We start from the raw sequence: 19026 nt of genomic DNA, 5'->3' as shown, positions 1-19026 counted from the left end.
TATGGATTCATTACACTGGTGGCAGATGCAGGATCCGAATGGCCCAATTTTACTTTATTAGTTCCTTTTGCTGTATTGAAGTTTTAATGCTAAGTATGTTCAGAAATGTGCAAGTTTCTGATTAGTACTTTTTAGTCATCATTAAGACTGTTACAAAACTGAAAATAATTGGTTTCACTATTTTTTTAAAAATTGTCAATGAAAATAGATTTTTTTAAATTAGATTTTAAAATTCTTCAATAGTGTTTGTAACCAAAACATCGCAGAGTTCTGTTAGGGCACGGGAATCTGACCACGACACTGATTGCTCACGAGCGTGAAACTGACCCATCTAGTTTAACCGTCCCAGCTAAGTGAAATGAAAAAAGTAAATACCCCAGCTCGTGAAAAGTAAATTCGATTTTTAAAATTGTTTCCATTTTGCACCCTGATACTGCAAGGAGATTCACAGAGGATTGGGGCTTTAGTAATCAAAGGTGGTTAGCAGGACCGGAGCTAGGGGTTTTAGCGCCCTAGGCGCATGGCAATTTCGCCACCCCACGCCCTAGTCCCGCGGCTCCGGTGGAGCTGCCGCAGTCGTGCCTGTGGGAGGTCCACCGGAGCCGTGGGAGCAGCCGACCGTCCGCAGGCACGACTGCGGCAGCTCCACCAGAGCCGCGGACCAGCAGACCCTCCGCAGGCACGACTGCGGCAGCTCCACCGGAGCTGCCTGCCACCCCCTCCAGCAAAATGCTGCCCACCAATAATCCTGGCGCCCTAGGCGATTGCCTAGACTGCCTAAATGGAAGCGCTGGCCCTGCTGGTTAGCAACATAGATGAAAACTTTTTAAAAAAAGATATATGAGCATATACTGCCCTTTTAACATGCACTCTATATTGTTGGGGGAGAGGGGGGAATCCTTCCAAGTTCCCTTGCATATTCTGTATAAATTCTGCAACAGTCTTTTTAAATTAAAATGAAGCTTTATGAATGAGCTGCTTTAACAGACTCAATGGGACAATGGAACCTTGTGCCCTTGAAGAGACCCATTGACTTCAGTTGAACTGTACAGGTGTAAGGATCTGTCCATTTATTAAATTGAAGGATAGGGGCCTAAATCAGCTCAAAATTTGCTCCACTGCCTATATTAGGCTCTGTACTCAAAGATGCACAGCAAAAAAGAAATACTCAAAGACAAGAGTGAGAGAGAGAGAGAAAGGTAAGAGTGCTTTTTCTAAGACTACTAAAAATATTCATATCTGACATTATTAAAGGGTATGCAGTGTTGTTGGAGCCATGTTGGTTCTCCAGAATAGTAGAGATACAAGGTGAGTCAGCAACTAATACCATTTATTGGACCAACTTCCGTTCGTGAGCGAGACAAGCTTTCAAGCTTACACAGAGCTTTCTTTCAGGTCTGGGAAATGTCACAGCTAAATACAAGGTGGAACAGATTGTTTAACGTAAGTAGTTAACACATATTTCAAGGGATCATTCTAGGTGAAGCGGCCTGTTAATATCTCTCCAGTCATGGAGGAGGGAGGAGTTGTAGATTCTTGTAATAAATTCAGTGACTCTATTCAATCCATGATATTTACTGTCTAGCAAAGTTATGAATTTAAACATCCAGGCTCATCTTTTGAAGGTATGTAGGTTTCCTTTGAGGATGAGGACTGAGAGGTCGCATATAGAGGGAATGTTTTGTGAAAAATGTTCACCCACAGGTGATGTGGTGTTTTTGTCTTTTATCATTTGCAGAAGACCCACTGGGAACTATGTAGTTGCCAGGGCCCTCTTGAGGGGGTTGCAAGGGGAAAGGTACCAGGCTGAGTGTGGGGTAGTGGCCACCCTGAAGCCTCTGAATAACTTGGATGGTGAAGAGAGTCAGGATACCAGGATTCTCTCTCTCTGAAGATGGTGAAAGACAAGTGGATTCGGGAGGTGGATCTGAGGGGAGCAGGATGAATCTGCTGGGGCAGCATGGGGGTTTAAGCACCCACATCTGAACCTAAACTTCTGGGACCCCATGGGTTTTGGTTCAGAACCAGAATCAAAAGTGCCTAGAGCAGTTTGGATTCAGGGATTTGAATCCTTGTGTTTTTTCCCTTTCAGATCTGAGGTTTTTTATTTGCCTCTCCTCTGCTGGATGGGTGGCTTCCCCAGCCCTACCCCAGGTAACCATAATCTGTCCCAAAACATCCCTGTAATTTTCAGCAGTATAATAGTAAACAAGCCTGTAGCAATGACAGATGCATTCCTGAACCATTCCTCCCTGGCTTCAGCAGTACATAAGATAGGTTGACCAGACAGCAAATGTGAAAAATCAGGACAGGAGGTGGGTGGTAATAGGAGCCTATATAAGAAAAAGACCCCAAAATCAGGACTATCCCTATAAAATCTGGACATCTGGTCACCCTAACGTAAGATTACACTGGGTGGAATTTTTCTTCAGCCATTGTGGAGGAGTGGGAAAGCAGGGAGGGGGAAAAGGAGTCATTCTTATGTCTCCTAGCAACGAAAATGCTGTCACCTTGGCTACCAGGCTGAGAAGTGAAAGGCATAGTGTCAGAGAAGTTCACTTGTGCTAGAAGCTGCAGCCAGGTAAGGAGGTGGTTAAGAAGGGCAGCAGCAGGTAGCAAACCTCCCCTGCCTCCCTCACCAATAAACTACATTAGGAAGAGGCTTAGTGGGCATTGTCTGTCTATCTGTCTCTTTCACACTTTGATGTTTGTTCACATTTCACAGCAATAAATGTGTGTGAAATTGTTTACTTAAAACCACAAATTTGGGCATTCGTAAAGGAGTGAGTGGGAGGCAGTGGGAAAGGGAAAGGAAGAGAATATGGGCTTGGGGGGAGAAAGGAGCATGGAAGGAGGCAGAGAAGAGAGCTGGGAATGGGAGCAAAGAAAGCTAGAGAGCTTGGGGAAAGGAGGTGGGTGGAAGAATGCTTGGGACAGCTGGAGGAGGATAGAAGAGAGTTTGAGATGAGATGCAGGGAAAAAGTGAGCTTAAAGTGGGGTAGAAATGGAAGAGAGCTTGAGTAGCAGGGAGAAGAGGTCTTAGTGGGGCCAGCATGGGAGAGGGAGAAGACAACTTGAGGAACAGACAGGTGGAGGGAGTTTCAAGAGAGCTGTTTCCTTCCAGCTGCTGAGGTGTCCGGAAAGCAGGCATCTATTATAACACTTTCTCTAGTCTCCTGAATGGAAACTATGTCCTGAAACTATTTCCCTAATTTTCTGTATGCAGGTAGCTAATACAAGTTTATTTATTTTAAGAAAAAAATTGACCTAATCTATACATTTTAACAAACAAGAAACAATTTGACCGAAGTTTACAATGAAGCCAATACAGACTCCAAGGCTCCTGAGGGTAAGTGAGCGATTTATTGTTGGGGCTCTGTGAATTATTCACAATGAAATTTGAAAACCTTGAACACAATTGGAACTTTATCGTTAAGGATTCTTGATGATCCTTACTCCTGGTTTACAGATCAGAGTGTTCAAAGAAGCTCCATGTGGTTAAATATTAATCACGTGTTAGCCTCTGTAAAGTATTCCCTCTGAAAAGGTAATATAGCTCAAGCACGCTAAATTAAAAGGATATTAATGTTTGGAATTGCTTTTATAGCATGTCAAGAGCTGCCTTAGCAGGAATATTCACTTTCCTACCAACTCCTGGAACTTTAAGGAAGAACAAGCGCCTAATAAACTCTATTGTTTGTTCACTTTAAAAACAAACAAACAAAAACACCAGTAAATTCTCCAGTCTTTAATCAAGTGAAATTCCTGATGACTTCAGTGGAGTTTTGCTTGATACAGGACCATGGAGTATGGCCCAAAACTATGATTTATCTTGTGTATTATTGTGCTGGAGAATAGTCTATGGAGGTCTGTCATGGTATAATTCCCCACTCTGAACCTTAGCGTCCAAAAGCATGAATTCTTCTAAGCTTAATTACCAGCTTAGAACCTGTAGCGCTGCCACCAACCAGGAATTCCAGTGCCTGGTACACTCTAGTCCCCCCAAAACCTTGCCTGGGGACCCCCAAGATCCAGACCCTCTGGATCTTAACACAAGGAAAGTAAACCCTTTCCCTCACCGTTGCCTCTCCCAGGCTTCCCCTCCCTGGGTTACCCTGGAAGATCACTGTGATTCAAACTCCTTGAATCTTAAACAGAGAGGAAAATGCACCTTCCCCCCTCCTTCTCTTTCCCCCTCCCAGACTCTCCCTGAGAGAGACAGTAATCCTAACACAGAGAGAAATTAGCCTCTCTCTCCCCCTTCCCTCCTTTCTCCCCACCAATTCCCTGGTGAATCCAGACCCCGTCTCCTGGGGTCTCACACCAGAATAAAAAAACAATCAGGTTCTTAAACAAGAAACTTTTAATTAAAAAAAGAAAAAACAGTAAAAATTATCTTTGTAAATTTAAAAAATGGAATAGGTACAGGTCTTTCAGCTATAGACACTGGGAATACCCTCCCAGCCTAAGTATACAAGTACAAATTAAAATCTTTCAGCAAAATACCAATTTAAACTCCTTCCAACCAAATACACATTTGCAAATAAAGAAAACAACCATAAGCCTAACTCGCTTTATCTACCTAGTACTCACTATTCTGAACTTATAAGTGCCTGTATCGGAGAGATTGGAGAGAAACCTGGTTGCACATCTGATCCCTCTGTGCCCCCAGAGTGAACAACAACCAAAAAACTAACAGCACACACAAAACTTCCCTCCCTCAAGATTTGAAAGTATCCTGTCCTCTGATTGGTCCTCTGGTCAGGTGACAGCCAGGCTCACTGTTCTTGTTAACCCTTTCCAGGCAAAAGAGATATGAAGCACTGTTGTTCTATTAACTCTTACTTATCTGTTTATGACAGGTCAATCAGATTCCTTCTTTTATAAATCCCATTTATAAATGAGCTCTTCACTGGGTATCACAAAAGAAGGAATTTGATTGGCTGAATACAGTTTGGACTGTCTTCTCTGCTATGGCCACATGAATCAAGAGTCAATAGCCTCTTGCTACAAAATGTATCAAAGAAACATCCTATAGAAAAAAGAATACATTTTGGAAGTGTAATTACAACTGATAATACGTGCCCTTTTGATGGTTATTTAATGCATCAGCCTTCAAATACTGTGCACTTAAATGTTACACATTTCTGCTATCACTTACCCATCTGCTGTAGTTGGGATTTATGCCTCTATTAAGGGATATAGACTTGGAAGATTCCAAACAATAGTTGTTGCAGTATGGAACTATAGCTTTCTGTGATCCTTTAATGTGTTTCGTAGCTCCATATGGAATGTAACCTAGGTTTTTTTTATATACGTATATATATTAGGGCTATCAAGCGATAAAAAAAATTAATCGCGATTAATCGCATTGTTAAATAATAATAGACTCCCGCTTATTTAAATATTTTGGATGTTTTCTACATTTTCAAATATATTGATTTCAATTACAACACAGAATACAAAGTGTACAGTGCTCACTTTATTTTTATTTTTGATTACAAGTATTTGCACTGTAAAAAAACAAACAAAAAAGAGTTTTTCAATTTACCAAATACAAGTGCTATAGTGCAATCTCTTTATCATGAAAGTTGAACTTACAAATGTAGAATTATGTAAAAAAAACCCTGCATTCAAAAATAAAACAATGTAAAATTTTAGAGTCTGCAAGTCCACCATTCTTTGCTGCTAGCGTCGCTTTATATAATTTCCTTGGGCACCTCCTTAACTCTACACACAAAGAAGAAATTATAAAAGGGGGAAATGTATTAAGAAAACTCCACATAGAATCCCAGAAAGCTATCTCAGCACATCAGCCCCTCCCTGAATTGAAATTGAAATAATTTTTGAACTCTGATTTCCTTTGCTCAGTAAAAGCCCTATATTTACGTTTTGCATTTCACTCAGCTTAGACAAGGATTAGTCAGATTCACTTTCGAGTATGCATTCACTGTTACAATGCTGCAATATTTAGTTCATTCTAAACCTGCTAGAGCAAATATTTAAAGCAAAACAGGTGTGGTGACTGACTGGTTAAGGTGCTAGCCAGGATCCTGAAGGGTGTGGATTTGAGTCTTGTTTGATCTTACAGTGAAATGCTGCTTGCAATTCACCTAGCTACAAAATGGGTTTCTGGTGCACAGTGAAATCAATAGAGGTTGGAAGTCATGCTGGCCGTGTTAATTCCTTGTGGTCCTGTTGGCTACACCTAACTGTGTGAGCCATCTGTGTCTTGAGGCAGACTTTGATAAACACTTTAATTTTTTTTCTAACATGAGCACCTAAATTTTGGAATATCAGCTTTTGCTCCAGAGTTTTTATCCACCAGTGAAAGATGCCTCCAAAGTCAGGTTTTTCTTTGAAATAGACACATTTGTCAGAGGGCTGTGAAGAGGTCAAAGATGACAGTGCTGCCAGAAAACCTGATTTGCTCTGAGTAAGAATATCAGTTTTCTCCTATGTTGGAACAGTTGCAACATACTGTTCTTGTAAGAAAATCAAGTGACTCCGTCCTTCATGAATAAAGTCCTTTGTTAAGCAATGCAGTTCAAAATCTTTTTGTAAAACACATTTTTATTCTCTCTAGTCCCAAAATAATTCTGTGTATAATATGAGTCATTCCAAAGGGATACCAGAGTTACCACCTCTGCCGGCTGCAACCACAACAGAACCCTCAGAACTGTATAAGGTTTGTGTCATCTTTTCTCTGATATAAAACTTTTAAGCAGAGTACTGGAATGCCTGCAGGCATTGGATATTTTTAGGTTTTAAGCAGACGATGAGGTAAAAGGGCAGCCTAGGCTGCTAATTAGGTTTTAGATTTATCTAACTCTCCCCCTTTCCAAATATTGTAGAATTATACAAGAGCCTAGTTACCTATGCTAGTTACATTACTGAAAACTCTTTTGGAAAGCTCTCAGATACCATGGTGATGGGTGAGGTATAAGAAACTGAACAGAATAGAGCCTATGAACTTTCAAATGTGATTTTAGGGAGTATGAGTGCACTTTAACAGCAGTATGAATGCCTGTTTCCTTACTGATAAGATTAGCCACATTGATCATAAGAAAAACCCACAGCAGGAGTTGTAATCTGGTTTTATCATCTATTTTAAATTGGCTAACTACATCATTATCATTTTTTTACTAAAGCTCATGATAGACTGGGGAAGAAAAAAAGTTGCATCAGTAACACAAATGGAAGGAAGTTATTTCATGTCTTAATACTCTGCCTTCCCAGAGGTCATATGGTGATGGCCAGCTGAGCAGACACGTTTAATTGCAGCTCCTGAAGGAATGGAAAGAGAAGTGAGGGAATGGAAGGCAGGATTGTCAATAACCTATTAAAAAAAGCTATTTAAATTATTAGAAACTTGATGCTAGTAATGATGTCATGCAAAGAGAGGTGAGAAAGCAAGTAGCAATGTTTTCATTGCATTTTTTTTAGGTGAGGAAAGGTTAAGTGGGGTGCTCAAGCACCCATGGGAAAAAGAATAGGTGGTGCTCAGCACTCACCAGCCACAGCTGTTCGATGAGAGCCACTAGTCAGCTGTTTGGCAGCTGGCGGAGGTGCTCAGAGGAGAGTGGAAAGCAGTGAGCAGTAGGCAGGTGGGGGGCTTTGAGGGAGGGGCCGGAGTGGGGGCAGGAAGAGGCAGACCAAATGCCGGGCCTTCAAAGAGAGGGTGGAGCAGGGGTGGGAAGAGGTGGAGAGGGTGGGGTCTCAGGGGAGAGGCAGAGCTCGGGTGGGGCCTCAGGGCAGAGCGGTGGTGGAGAACTCATTGGGAAAAATAAAAGTCACCACTTCTGTCCCCAACTGTCATTCCCATGAACCAGATTGGCTTGTTTGCCATATATGCTAGTCAGACTGCATGAAGTGATAGATGGTGTTCCTCAGAAGGGGGCAGCTAGATATAGCTACGTGATGTCTAATGTGGCATTTCCTGGCTGCCAGCAAGGGGACTGTTTCTTCTTCTAAGTAAAGTGCAGCTTTTGTGTATGATACAGTAGCTCGGAAGGCCAGTAGTCAGTTCTTCAGGGGACACAAGCTTTAGAGGCTTTTTTCTGCTGCCTAAGCCTGACATTATTTATTTTTTTCCACAGCAGTCTACATTTCAGACACATTTTCAAATTATTCAATGAATTTCCAATAATGACTGAAATAAGTTAAGAACACCATTTGTTTTTCAAGAATATTACCATATACAGTCATATGACAAATGAGCTGTTCATTTTAAATTGCCATTGTTAGAATATATTATACATCAAGACAAAGCTGGAATAAATGTAAGAGCATCACTGTGCTGGCTATAAATCAAACCAATGAGGATATAAAATATATACTTGAAGATAAAAATCAACTAATGTATTTTTTACATGGGTTAATAATATAATATATGGAGATATACCTATCTCATAGAACTGGAAGGGACCCTGAAAGGTCATTGTGTCCAGCCCCCTGCCTTCACTAGCGGGACCAAGTACTGATTTTGCCCCAGATCCCTAAGTGGCCCCCTCAAGTGGCCTGCATGAAATAAGTTTAGTGTTTTTCAGTGACAAAACATCCACATCATAGGAAACACCACTGGAACTGACACTGGCCAACTCTCTGGGTGGCTGGTTCAACAGAATGGCCAAGGGATCATGTGGTTGTGGAGAGTGATGTGCCCTTGTTTTTTCCTGCTCAAGGGTGAGGCTCACTGGCAGGGACAGTGCAAGGAAGTTTCGCGCCCTAGGTGAAACTTCCACCTTGCGCCACCTCCCCCCCCAGCTAATCCTGCCCCCCCCCGCAGCTAACCATGCCCCCCGCTCCCCCACCAGAGGAGCCCTCCCACCGCAGCTAACCCAGCCCCCGACCCAGGGACCCCCCTCCCAGGGAGCCTGCTGTCCCCCCTGCCCGTGGAGCCCCCCCCAGCAGTAATCGCCCCCGCAGCTAACCCCTGCCGGGGAGCCCCCCCATCCCATGGCAGCTAACCCCGGCCGGGGAGCCCCCCCCCCCGCGGCAGCTAACTCTGCCTGAGGAGCCTGCCCCAGCTCACCTCGTCTCCACCTCCTCCTCTGAGCACGCCGGTGTCGCTCTAATTCTCCTCCCCTCCCAGGCTTGTGGCTCCGATTGGAGGAGACTTAGAGCGGGGGCTGTGTGCTCAGCGAAGGAGGCAGAGTGGAGTTGATCTGGGGCGGGGAGAGGTTCCCCTGTAAATCCCCCCCTCCCCCGTTACTGTGGGAGGCCCTCCACAGTCCCCCCATCCCCAGCTCACCTCCACTCCACCTCCTCACCTGAGTGGGCTTTTAGGCTCCCTCAACCACTAGGCACACTAGGCGGCAACCTAATTTGCCTAAGTGGTTGCACTGGCCCTGCTCACCAGCAGGGGTGTGTGGGGAAGCTTGCAGTACTGCTGCCTGCGCTATCACTCGTCTCTAACTTCGCTCTTCAGGCCTGTCAATCTGGAACTTTTCTTGAGCATTATATAAACATAGATTTTTTAAAATATCAGTCAGTGCAAAATGTGAACTGGTGTTTGTGATGTGGTAGAGCCAAGAGTTTTAGGCGGACTTCGGGCTAAGAAATAGCAATTATTCTTTCTTGTGCTAGCTACAGGAAGACACTTCTTAGATAGCCCAATGACTTAATAATATTACTATTTTTTAATTTCAGCTTGTCCTTAAGAACAGCTATTATCCTCCTTTGATGCAAAGAGTGTCATGGACTTTGGCGGTTCCATTTAAAGAACAGCGTTATTACCGAAGCCCAAGTGATTCCATAGCTAATAACTACACACTTACTGCACGTGATCTAAAACTGAAAGATCTGCATAAAATGGTGCCCCCTGCAATGGCGAGAGCAACATTGGGTTCAGCAAATCAGAGAGCAGTCTCACCGTGTATCCATACTTGCATATATTAGCACATTGCCTAATGGTTCATTTGATCTCTGCATATTTAATTAGCAGTACAAATCTGCCGTTCCTGTATGTGACCATTCTTTCCTGTTAATCTTTCTTGGGTGAAGTTTGGTTATAAAATGGCCAGAGGTTTAGTCAGAGGTTTAGCCCATACAACTTGAGCAAGAAAGAGACCTATGCCAGATTAGCTAATAGCTCTGTGATTAGGGCACTTATCTGGGATGTCAGAGACCCACGTTCAGACACTGGGCCTTGAACCTCCATGTCCTATATCCCAATCACCAGGCTATTGGTTATTCTGAGGCAGGGTGGTATCAAGTTTTATCACAAAAAAATTCTGAATGTCTTATTTTCATTTCAGTGTGGACCGAAATCAAATTTTAAAATGTCAACACTTTTCACAGACCAAAATTCTTATTTTCCAGCAAGTCGTAGTCAGTATCAACAGTAGACTGATTCTTTCATAATGTACAGGGGCAACAGAATCCTTACATTCACATAAGCTGTCCCTCCTAGCGAAGAGCCTTGTATGATATGCAAACACAAGGTCACAACAATTTAAAATCTACTTTTTAATTTGTGAACTTTCTTCTGAAGATTCTAGCATCTCCTCATAAACCACTGCTATTAGTGAAAGATTGCTATAATGTAGTATGCTAACTTCCCATTACTTACTTTATTTGTGTAAAGCTGTCTGTTAATCCAGGCCGTTGCTTCCTTTCTTTTCATCTTGGCAAATGATTGGGAATTTGACAAAAGAGTTTCAGTGTCCACTTTGTTCTCTTGCACACTACTTAAGTAGGAAAGAATCCTGTGGCACCTTATAGACTAACAGACGTTTTGGAGCATGAGCTTTCGTGGGTGAATACCCACTTCCTCAGATGCATGTAATGGAAATATCCAGGGGCAGGTATATATATGTGTGCTAGCAAGCAAGCTAGAGATAACGAGGTCAGTTCAATCAGGGAGGATGAGGCCCTGTTCTAGCAGTTGAGGTGTGAAAACCAAGAGAGGAGAAACTGGTTCTGTAATTGGCAAGCCATTCACAGTCTTTGTTCAATCCTGAGCTGATGGTGTCAAATTTGCAGATGAACTGAAGCTCAGTAGTTTCTCTTTGAAGTCTGGTCCTGAAGTTTTTTTGCTGCAGGAAGGCCACCTTAAGGTCTGCTATAGTGTGGCCAGGGAGGTTGAAGTGCTCTCCTACAGGTTTTTCCTTTATCCTTTTCCGTAGAGACGGGCATTGCTGGCATATGATGGCGTATATTACATTGGTGGATGTGCAGGTGAATGAACCAGTGATGGTGTGGCTGATCTGGTTAGGTCCTGTGATGGTGTCGCTGGTGTAGATATGTGGGCAGAGTTGGCATCGAGGTTCATTCACCTGCACGTCCACCAATGTAATATACGCCATCATATGCCAGCAATGCCCGTCTGCTATGTACATCGGCCAAACTGGACAGTCTCTACGGAAAAGGTTAAATGGACACAAATCAGACATTAGGAATGGCAATATACAAAAACCTGTAGGAGAGCACTTCAACCTCCCTGGCCACACTATAGCAGACCTTAAGGTGGCCATCCTGCAGCAAAAAAACTTCAGGACCAGACTTCAAAGAGAAACTGCTGAGCTTCAGTTCATCTGCAAATTTGACACCATCAGCTCAGGATTGAACAAAGACTGTGAATGGCTTGCCAATTACAGAACCAGTTTCTCCTCTCTTGGTTTTCACACCTCAACTGCTAGAACAGGGCCTCATCCTCCCTGATTGAACTGACCTCGTTATCTCTAGCTTGCTTGCTAGCACACATATATATACCTGCCCCTGGATATTTCCATTACATGCATCTGAGGAAGTGGGTATTCACCCACGAAAGCTCATGCTCCAAAACGTCTGTTAGTCTATAAGGCGTCACAGGATTCTTTGCTGCCTTTACAGATCCAGACTAACACGGCTACCCTCTGATACTTAAGTAGGCTTTGTTTTGGTTACTAAGCCTCTTTCCATTGTTTCTTTGCCTGTTTTCTTGGATCCACATGCATTTCCAAGGAATAAAAGTATATGAAATGGAATGCAGTCATAGTCAGGGTCTGTTTCCTTGGAGAAAAGGCATTATATGGCGACTGATTATTTAGATGGCTGAAAAGCCTGTCATAACAGCCTTTTGTCCACAAATTAGTCATATATAGTGAATTTGTTATAACTTCATATTTTATCACACTACCTTTAGATATTACATTGCACTATCTGTATGTAAAAGTTAGAAATATAGGTTCTATTTCACTTAAGCATTCCTATTGAGGAAAACACTGAAACATTGACATCAATGGAACTTAAGCACATGCTTAAGGTTAAGCACATGCTGAATGCTTTCCTGAACCTCAGTTCAGCAAGGTACTTCAGCATGTGTTTAAGTACGTTGCTGAATCAGGACCCTAGCCGCCTATGTGCAGATTATATTTTTTCTGTTATTTCACTGTCTGTTGTAGTTAATTCATGTATCGCTCCTTTGCAATAACTTGAAATAACCTCATTACAAATTATTTTCTTGACTGATACTTATAGCTTCAAAAGAATTTGCACCTTCTGAGAAGAGGCTCAAACTTACACAAAGAAGTATATATGAATCTGATAGGTAATGTACCATAGTTGATCATAAAGACATGGAGTACTGAAATAAGTCTCGAGCTAGAGCTCTGCAGTTTAACACACTTACAGTATCCTGTTGCTTTCATTTTTCTCTCAGTTTGGATGTAGTTACAATAAAATTTTATGTTTTTTATAAAATCTGTTTGTGAAATTCCTGCCTGAGCAGACAGGGCCATCAGAAAGCTCATGTGTCACTTTTTGCTGGTCCTTTGCAGAGGGATGAATTTCACTTCTAGCATATAGAATGGCACATTTAATGAATTGTGATACTGAACTATTTCCCTGGGGTGTACATGGATGGATGATATATTCACAGGCAGTAGTCACAAGACACCTAGAAATATGCTCTAATTACACTATCAGTTTTTCAGAGATACAGTACTTTTGAATAGTGGGAAAATATTGGTTTCTTTTCTCCCAATTCATCTCCATGCCCAGACATTACCTGTTCCCACCTTCCCCTGACTCCTCATCTGATCTGTCTCCCATGCCCTGGCCTCCAGTGGTTTCCCGTTTCTCCCAACCCTTTGCCCATATTCCCTGTCCCTATTGGCTCCCAATCACAGTCTCCTTCCCTGGCTCCTTGTCCCAGTGTCCTTGCCCATCCAGTTCCAGTTTTCCTTTCCACTCCCCTGCTATCAGCTTCCAGGCTCAGTTTCAGTCTTCCTTATCTGGGACCCTTGTCCCCAGTCTACTCTCTCCATTTCTCCCTCTCCTCCTCCCACAGATCTTCCCTCTGCATTCAGTACAGGCACCTGCAAGTGTGTGTGCGAGCTGGGGAGGTCACTGAGAGAACAAGAGAGATGGACTTCCTGTTCTCAGTTCAGGTGCCTGGACGGACCATCATGGCCATCAGGGCTGCAATTGCAGGGAAAGTTTTACTCAGCCCCTGGCTGGAACACGCCCAAGACGGATGGAATCTTTGTGGAATTTATCTTCCAAAATCTAAGAAGTTTACTGCCTATGTGCGAATTTCGGTTTTTTAGTGGCTTATAACTTGGCTAAATGTAGGCAGATTTTAATGGGGACAGCAAAAAGGGGACATCTCAGACACAGAGGCCACTGTGTACCACATTTCAAACCCTGCTCCATGCCTGGGGGAACTAGAACTGTTCAAAGAAAAGATTATCAGATTGTAACATGAGTAAAAAAACCCCACAAAACATATTTTTCTCTAGTCTCATTCTCGGAAATGGCTGAACCACTTTGACTTTAATTATCCACAAGTATTCAACCTCAGGTAGACACCTGGCATGGAAAATTTCAGCCTAAATGGTTAAAGTTAGGCAAAATTATACACAGCTGAAAATGGATCTGATGTAAAATGTCAGTCAACCTTAATAATAGGTGGTGCTACCAGTTTGCCTATAATAATGTTACCCACCTTTGTCATTATAATTACCCATACATATTTCTATGTTTTGTTTATTTTGATTTAAAAATAACTTAAAAGATGCCTGTCCAAGACACTAGGTGCCCCAACACACATTAACAATGCAATTTAGAAGTCAGCAGCATTAAAATGATCAGCCAGCCCTCTCTCAATGCCCTATCAAACAGATGTCTTTTGTAGCATGACCAGAAGGTCACCAAATTTGGACTATTTCAAACTGGGGGATTGTGTATATATATTGTACGATACACTGCCATTACCTGCAATATACTTGCTAGTTTTCATATTACCATATAAGGCAGCAGGTATATTGTTTACAATGAAGCAATTTGGTGTATGGGTTTACTACATCTTCATGAATAATTGAGTACTGTAGAATAGGCCATGTTCATCCTCAGCATAATGCAACTGGAAAACAGCATGAATTTGGCCAGAATGTTATGAGAATGCATCTCTGGTTGTAAGTATACTAAACTAGTGCCCTTTTGTTTCAGAACCACACCAACCCAACTGTACAGTATAGATTCAAATTCATTATATTCAGATAGACATAGTCCAGAATTAGGCATCATATATTATTCAGACACCCAACCATTGACTCCAGAGGAACAGTTTGTTGTCATGCTTCAGCACGAGGAGGAGATACATAAGCAAGAAGAGTCACCTTCGAAAAGTGATATAGAGGTATTAACTTCACTTTTTTAAGTTGAGAAAAGTGATGATAGTCATAATCGGGAGTATGAATATGTACAGTTATGCCCACTTAAATTGGGCATAAATTGGGAAAAGAAGAAAATTTCTATGCACCAGACAAAGCATGTATAAAAACTAAATACAACAAATTGTGTTTAAATCTTTCTTTAACCCTAATCTGCCTCCATTTCCTTCCCAATTGTTTTCTTTTTCTTTTAATAGTTTCTCACTCCTCAGTCTGTTCTCCAGGCCAGAGTGTTGCATCTAAGCGCATCTAACCAAATTCGTAACTGCTCATATTATTGCCTCGCACTTCAAATTTTACTAAATTTTAGTTGGTCCAGCCCAGAACAATGTATCTAAGCAGATGGAACTACTTTAAAAAAATTACATCAGAAATTTGTACTGGTTTAAAAGAAACTCAAGTTTGAAATAATCAAGGCACATGATAGTTTAAGTGCCTTCTATCTGTGAAAAGGGCGAGAAGATTAAAAAAAACAAACAAACCTGGAAAATATTTCATCATAGTCAGTTCTCTGTCTTAAAAGTCAATATAATAAGGATATTTTTATTTTTACAGAGATATTGTTATTACATACATAATGGAATACAGAAAGACATGCTGGCGCCCCAGGATAAAGAAGTGAAAGACATGATTTTAAAGCATATTCCAAATCATTTGCTTACCAACCCAAATCTGGAGACATTGCTTCATAGTTTAACAGAAGAGATTCAGGATGACTACCACATCAGCCTCATGAAAAACATTGGTAAGAGGGCAAACGTCTCAGTAGTTTTGGCAGATGCATTGGTTTTTCAGTCCAAAAATAAAGGGCCTCGTTTTTCTTTCAGCTCCACATGCAGGGGCGGCTCAAGGCACCAACACGCCAAGCACATGCCTGGGGCGGCAAGCCACTGGGGACGCTCTGCCAGTCACCGCGAGGGCGGCAGGCAGGTTGCCTTCGGTGGCATGCCTGCGGAGGGTCCTTTGGTCCCGCGGCTTCGGCGGACCTCCCACAGGCAGGCCTCCAAATCCACGGGACTGGGGACCTCCCGCAGGCAAGCTGCCAAAGGCAGCCTGCCTGCCGTGCTTGGAGTGGCAAAATACCTAGAGCCACCCCTGCTCACATGGCTTACTCATTTGAGGTCAGTAGAATCACTCTAGATTTCCATGTAGATGCAATCCATGATAATGCAACATTTAATTCCAGTTTCATCAAGTATCCTTATTTACTAAGCACTGTAAGACTTCAATTAATATAGAGTCAGCTTCGGTAGACAAGTATCAGAGGGGTAGCCATGTTAGTCTGGAGCTGTAAAAGCAGCAAAGCGTCCTGTGGAACCTTATATACTAAGAGATGTATTGGAGCATGAGCTTTCGTGGGTGAATACCCACTTTGTCGGATGTAGCCGACAAAGTGGGTATTCACATAGGAAAACTCATGCTCCAATACGTCTGTTAGTCTATAAGGTGCCACAGGACGCTTTGCTGCTTTCAGTAGACAATTAGTCTCTGGGCACCCCCTTCACATGCAGTTTCCCATTTCTAATGCAGGCTCAAATCTGCATAACCTGACAATATCATTCAATGAGACAAATTCATCTCTTATATGGCTCCACTGAATTCCAGTGCTTTTACACCAGGATCCATAGTGTCATGAGTTAAAGGTTTTTATTTAAATCATTACAGGATTAATGAGAATGGAACACATGGAACTGAAATAGGAAATAATTACAGGGTTAAGATGCTTTTACATTTGAGCCTAATACAGAAGATTAGAAGTATTGAAATTCACTAATGTTCAGTTCCAGGAGATTGAGTGTGAGGGAAATGATTCTGATAAAACAATGACCTCTCAAGTGTAGCTTTCTCTTCCCTTCTCTTTTTTTCCAGTAGATTCATTATAATTTTCCAGCTGGACTTTGTTTGGTAGCCCCAGGATCCAATAGACTTGTTGCTCTTTTCCAAATGTAGCTTCTGAGTTGGGATCAGTTCAAAATATTCAACTGGAATTTCCACCCAGACTTTCCTTACATTCCATATTTTGCTAATGTTAATTACTGTTATTTGAATAAGTTACATTGTAAGTTCTCCAGAACAGAGATCTTCCCATCTTTCAGCTATATATATCACTAAAGTACTATGTTTACTTATGTTTCTTTTCCAATCTCAATGATGGCCAGCATATCCCAATTTAAGGGCTTGTCACATGAGAATATCATAGCAATACAAATTTAAATCACAATAGTTATCCAGTATAACCCCTGGAGTGGACAATTTTATTCAGGAATAAGAGTGCCTTTCTCTGGTTTAGCTTATGTGGCTTTGGTGGTGGTTAAAGCTAACCCTTTCTCCCTCCCCCCCGGAGCCTGATTTTGGGTGTACTGATAATATTAATTTTGGATAATATGGGAATTTAGTTTATTAATGTAATTTTATCGATCTTAATAATAATAATAATTAATTAGTATGAGTTAAGGCTCACCAATCTGTGTGATCAGAAGATAAAAGTTCTTGTCCTGAATCAGGCTCCACAAAATTTATAAAGGACTCTCGGGGGTATGACAGGAAGCTTACACTGAGATAGATATTGTCTTAAAGACTTTTTATTAAAGTCAATAATAGTAAGTAAATGGTAGAATACTCAAGAGTTACAAAGTTACAATTGCATTTCTGCTATTCAACAGATACATATGAGAATATAGTATTATATGCAACAAAGCTTTGGTTAATATACTCACACCCTTCCTTGAAAACCTGGTGGTAAGAGACACAGGACCAGCCTTGTAGTTCAGGTTTCTCAATTCTTGAGTGAGGGATGCAATGCTTAGAAAATGCTAAGAGCTATTAAAGCTGACTAGGGTTTACTTGACTATCTTAAACTTAAATCAAAACCTAATAAACAAACTAAGAATAAAACTTAGGGAAACCTAGCTTAGCCTAGTTCCCTTGAAACTTAAAATTTAAGGAAAAGTATAGCCTATAAATAGTAGCAGTCATTGTAGATAGATAGAATGGAAGAAGTAAATGAGAAATGGAGATAGAGGGAAATGGAGAGAATGAAGATGAAGAGAAAATGGAGATCTAAAGCTAGTAAGAAAATGGAGATTCTTTATGGAGGTGGTTACCTCTTTTGTAGGGCAAATGCCGGACTTCCTTCCTCTTATGCCCAAATTTCATTCCTCACCCCCAGAAATGTTAGGGTTCCCTTACCCCACAGGCTAGTATGTATGTGCATATTGATGACAGGTATGTACGCACATCTGTCTCTTGTGGTGTACTTGTTAAGTCTGTGGGAAAAACCCCTATGCCATTCGTCATTGTCATCAGTCTAAATAAAAGGTCATAGACAAGGTGTGGGTACTCATCTATTTAACAAGATATAGGTCAACTTTGCTTTCTGAATAAAAGGTCTTAATATAGATATGCTAACTTTGCTTTAGTTTAACATACGGGATATTGCCTGTAGGTCTCTTGCATTATAGCCAGACTTACTGTAATATAAATCTATAAACCTAATACAATACATCAAATAAAAATATATCTATCTATATATATTTATGCAAGCAGGTTAGTCCTATAGGCTGTTACACCCCCCCCCACCACCAAAAAAAAAAAAGGCAATCTTATTCCAGAATACGAGGATTGACAATTGGAGTTATACCAGTATAATTAAACCAGTGTAACTGGAAAAATCTCCCATGTGGATAAGCCTTCACACTCTTTCTCTAATCCTAAAGGCACTGAACTAATCGCTTACTCCCTTCATACAGGTCTGGGAACTGAACTGTCAGTAGAGTATTTGCCTCACCATCACAGTTCTTGTTCTGGCACATAAATGTTGGTGTTGTGCCACGGCTGAAATACCTTTTATGAAATAGGTACGCACACATGTTCTTACGAGTTACTAGGGGGCTGGCTGGGAAGGAGCTTATATCTGTGTAGGAATCAGAACCAGATTGTCATTACAGAATTTAGATACATTGAAGTAAGTACTTATCCCTTTCTGTGCTCCCTCAAGGAAGAGCAGTGAGAGCCTCCATTACTGACTAATAGATCAAGCAGTGTGAACAGCATGGCTGGTTTGCATAAAGTGCAGCAGGAATGACTCCGCAGTTTGGAATATTGGCATGATGGGTGTTCCCCAGTATGGAGCACCTAGTAATTGAAAGATCTCATTCAAGGGAGAAAATCCATTTTAAAAGGGGAAATGGGGCAACTTAATCAGTTTGATTTACCTGAGCCTCAGAACATGGATGTCAAGGGTTGCAGTATGGGAAGTTGAAAGGAAGTATTTGAGGCTATGGCTACACTAGAGAGCTTACAGCTGTAAGTTCTCTACTGTAGCCACTCTAAGCTTACAGGAGAGAGCTCTCCCATCGACTTAATTAAT

The 19026-nt window shown here is 41.6% G+C and overlaps 1 protein-coding gene across 2 annotated transcripts in view; it reads left to right on the top strand.

Annotated features, from left to right (window-relative positions):
• Window positions 1-2553: 2553 nt before the first annotated feature.
• Window positions 2554-19026, top strand: part of DNAH3 (dynein axonemal heavy chain 3) — a 111871-nt gene continuing 95398 nt past the window's right edge. The window contains exons 1-7 of one of the 2 annotated variants that reach the window (XM_030578529.1): window positions 2554-2581; window positions 3227-3349; window positions 6587-6688; window positions 9652-9877; window positions 12463-12532; window positions 14434-14623; window positions 15213-15402. In XM_030578529.1, coding sequence (XP_030434389.1) covers window positions 3317-3349; window positions 6587-6688; window positions 9652-9877; window positions 12463-12532; window positions 14434-14623; window positions 15213-15402 — 811 coding nt within the window. In that variant the 5' untranslated portion in view covers window positions 2554-2581; window positions 3227-3316. Of the gene's footprint in view, window positions 2582-3226; window positions 3350-6586; window positions 6689-9651; window positions 9878-12462; window positions 12533-14433; window positions 14624-15212; window positions 15403-19026 lie in introns of those variants that run through there. The other variant, XM_030578530.1, reaches the window with a different exon arrangement.

Source organism: Gopherus evgoodei, chromosome 10, assembly GCF_007399415.2.
Source record: "Gopherus evgoodei ecotype Sinaloan lineage chromosome 10, rGopEvg1_v1.p, whole genome shotgun sequence".
In the NCBI taxonomy this organism is placed as follows: Eukaryota; Metazoa; Chordata; order Testudines; family Testudinidae; genus Gopherus; species Gopherus evgoodei.
Note: the sequence above shows the minus strand (reverse complement) of the source record. Positions and strands in the feature narration are given on the sequence as shown.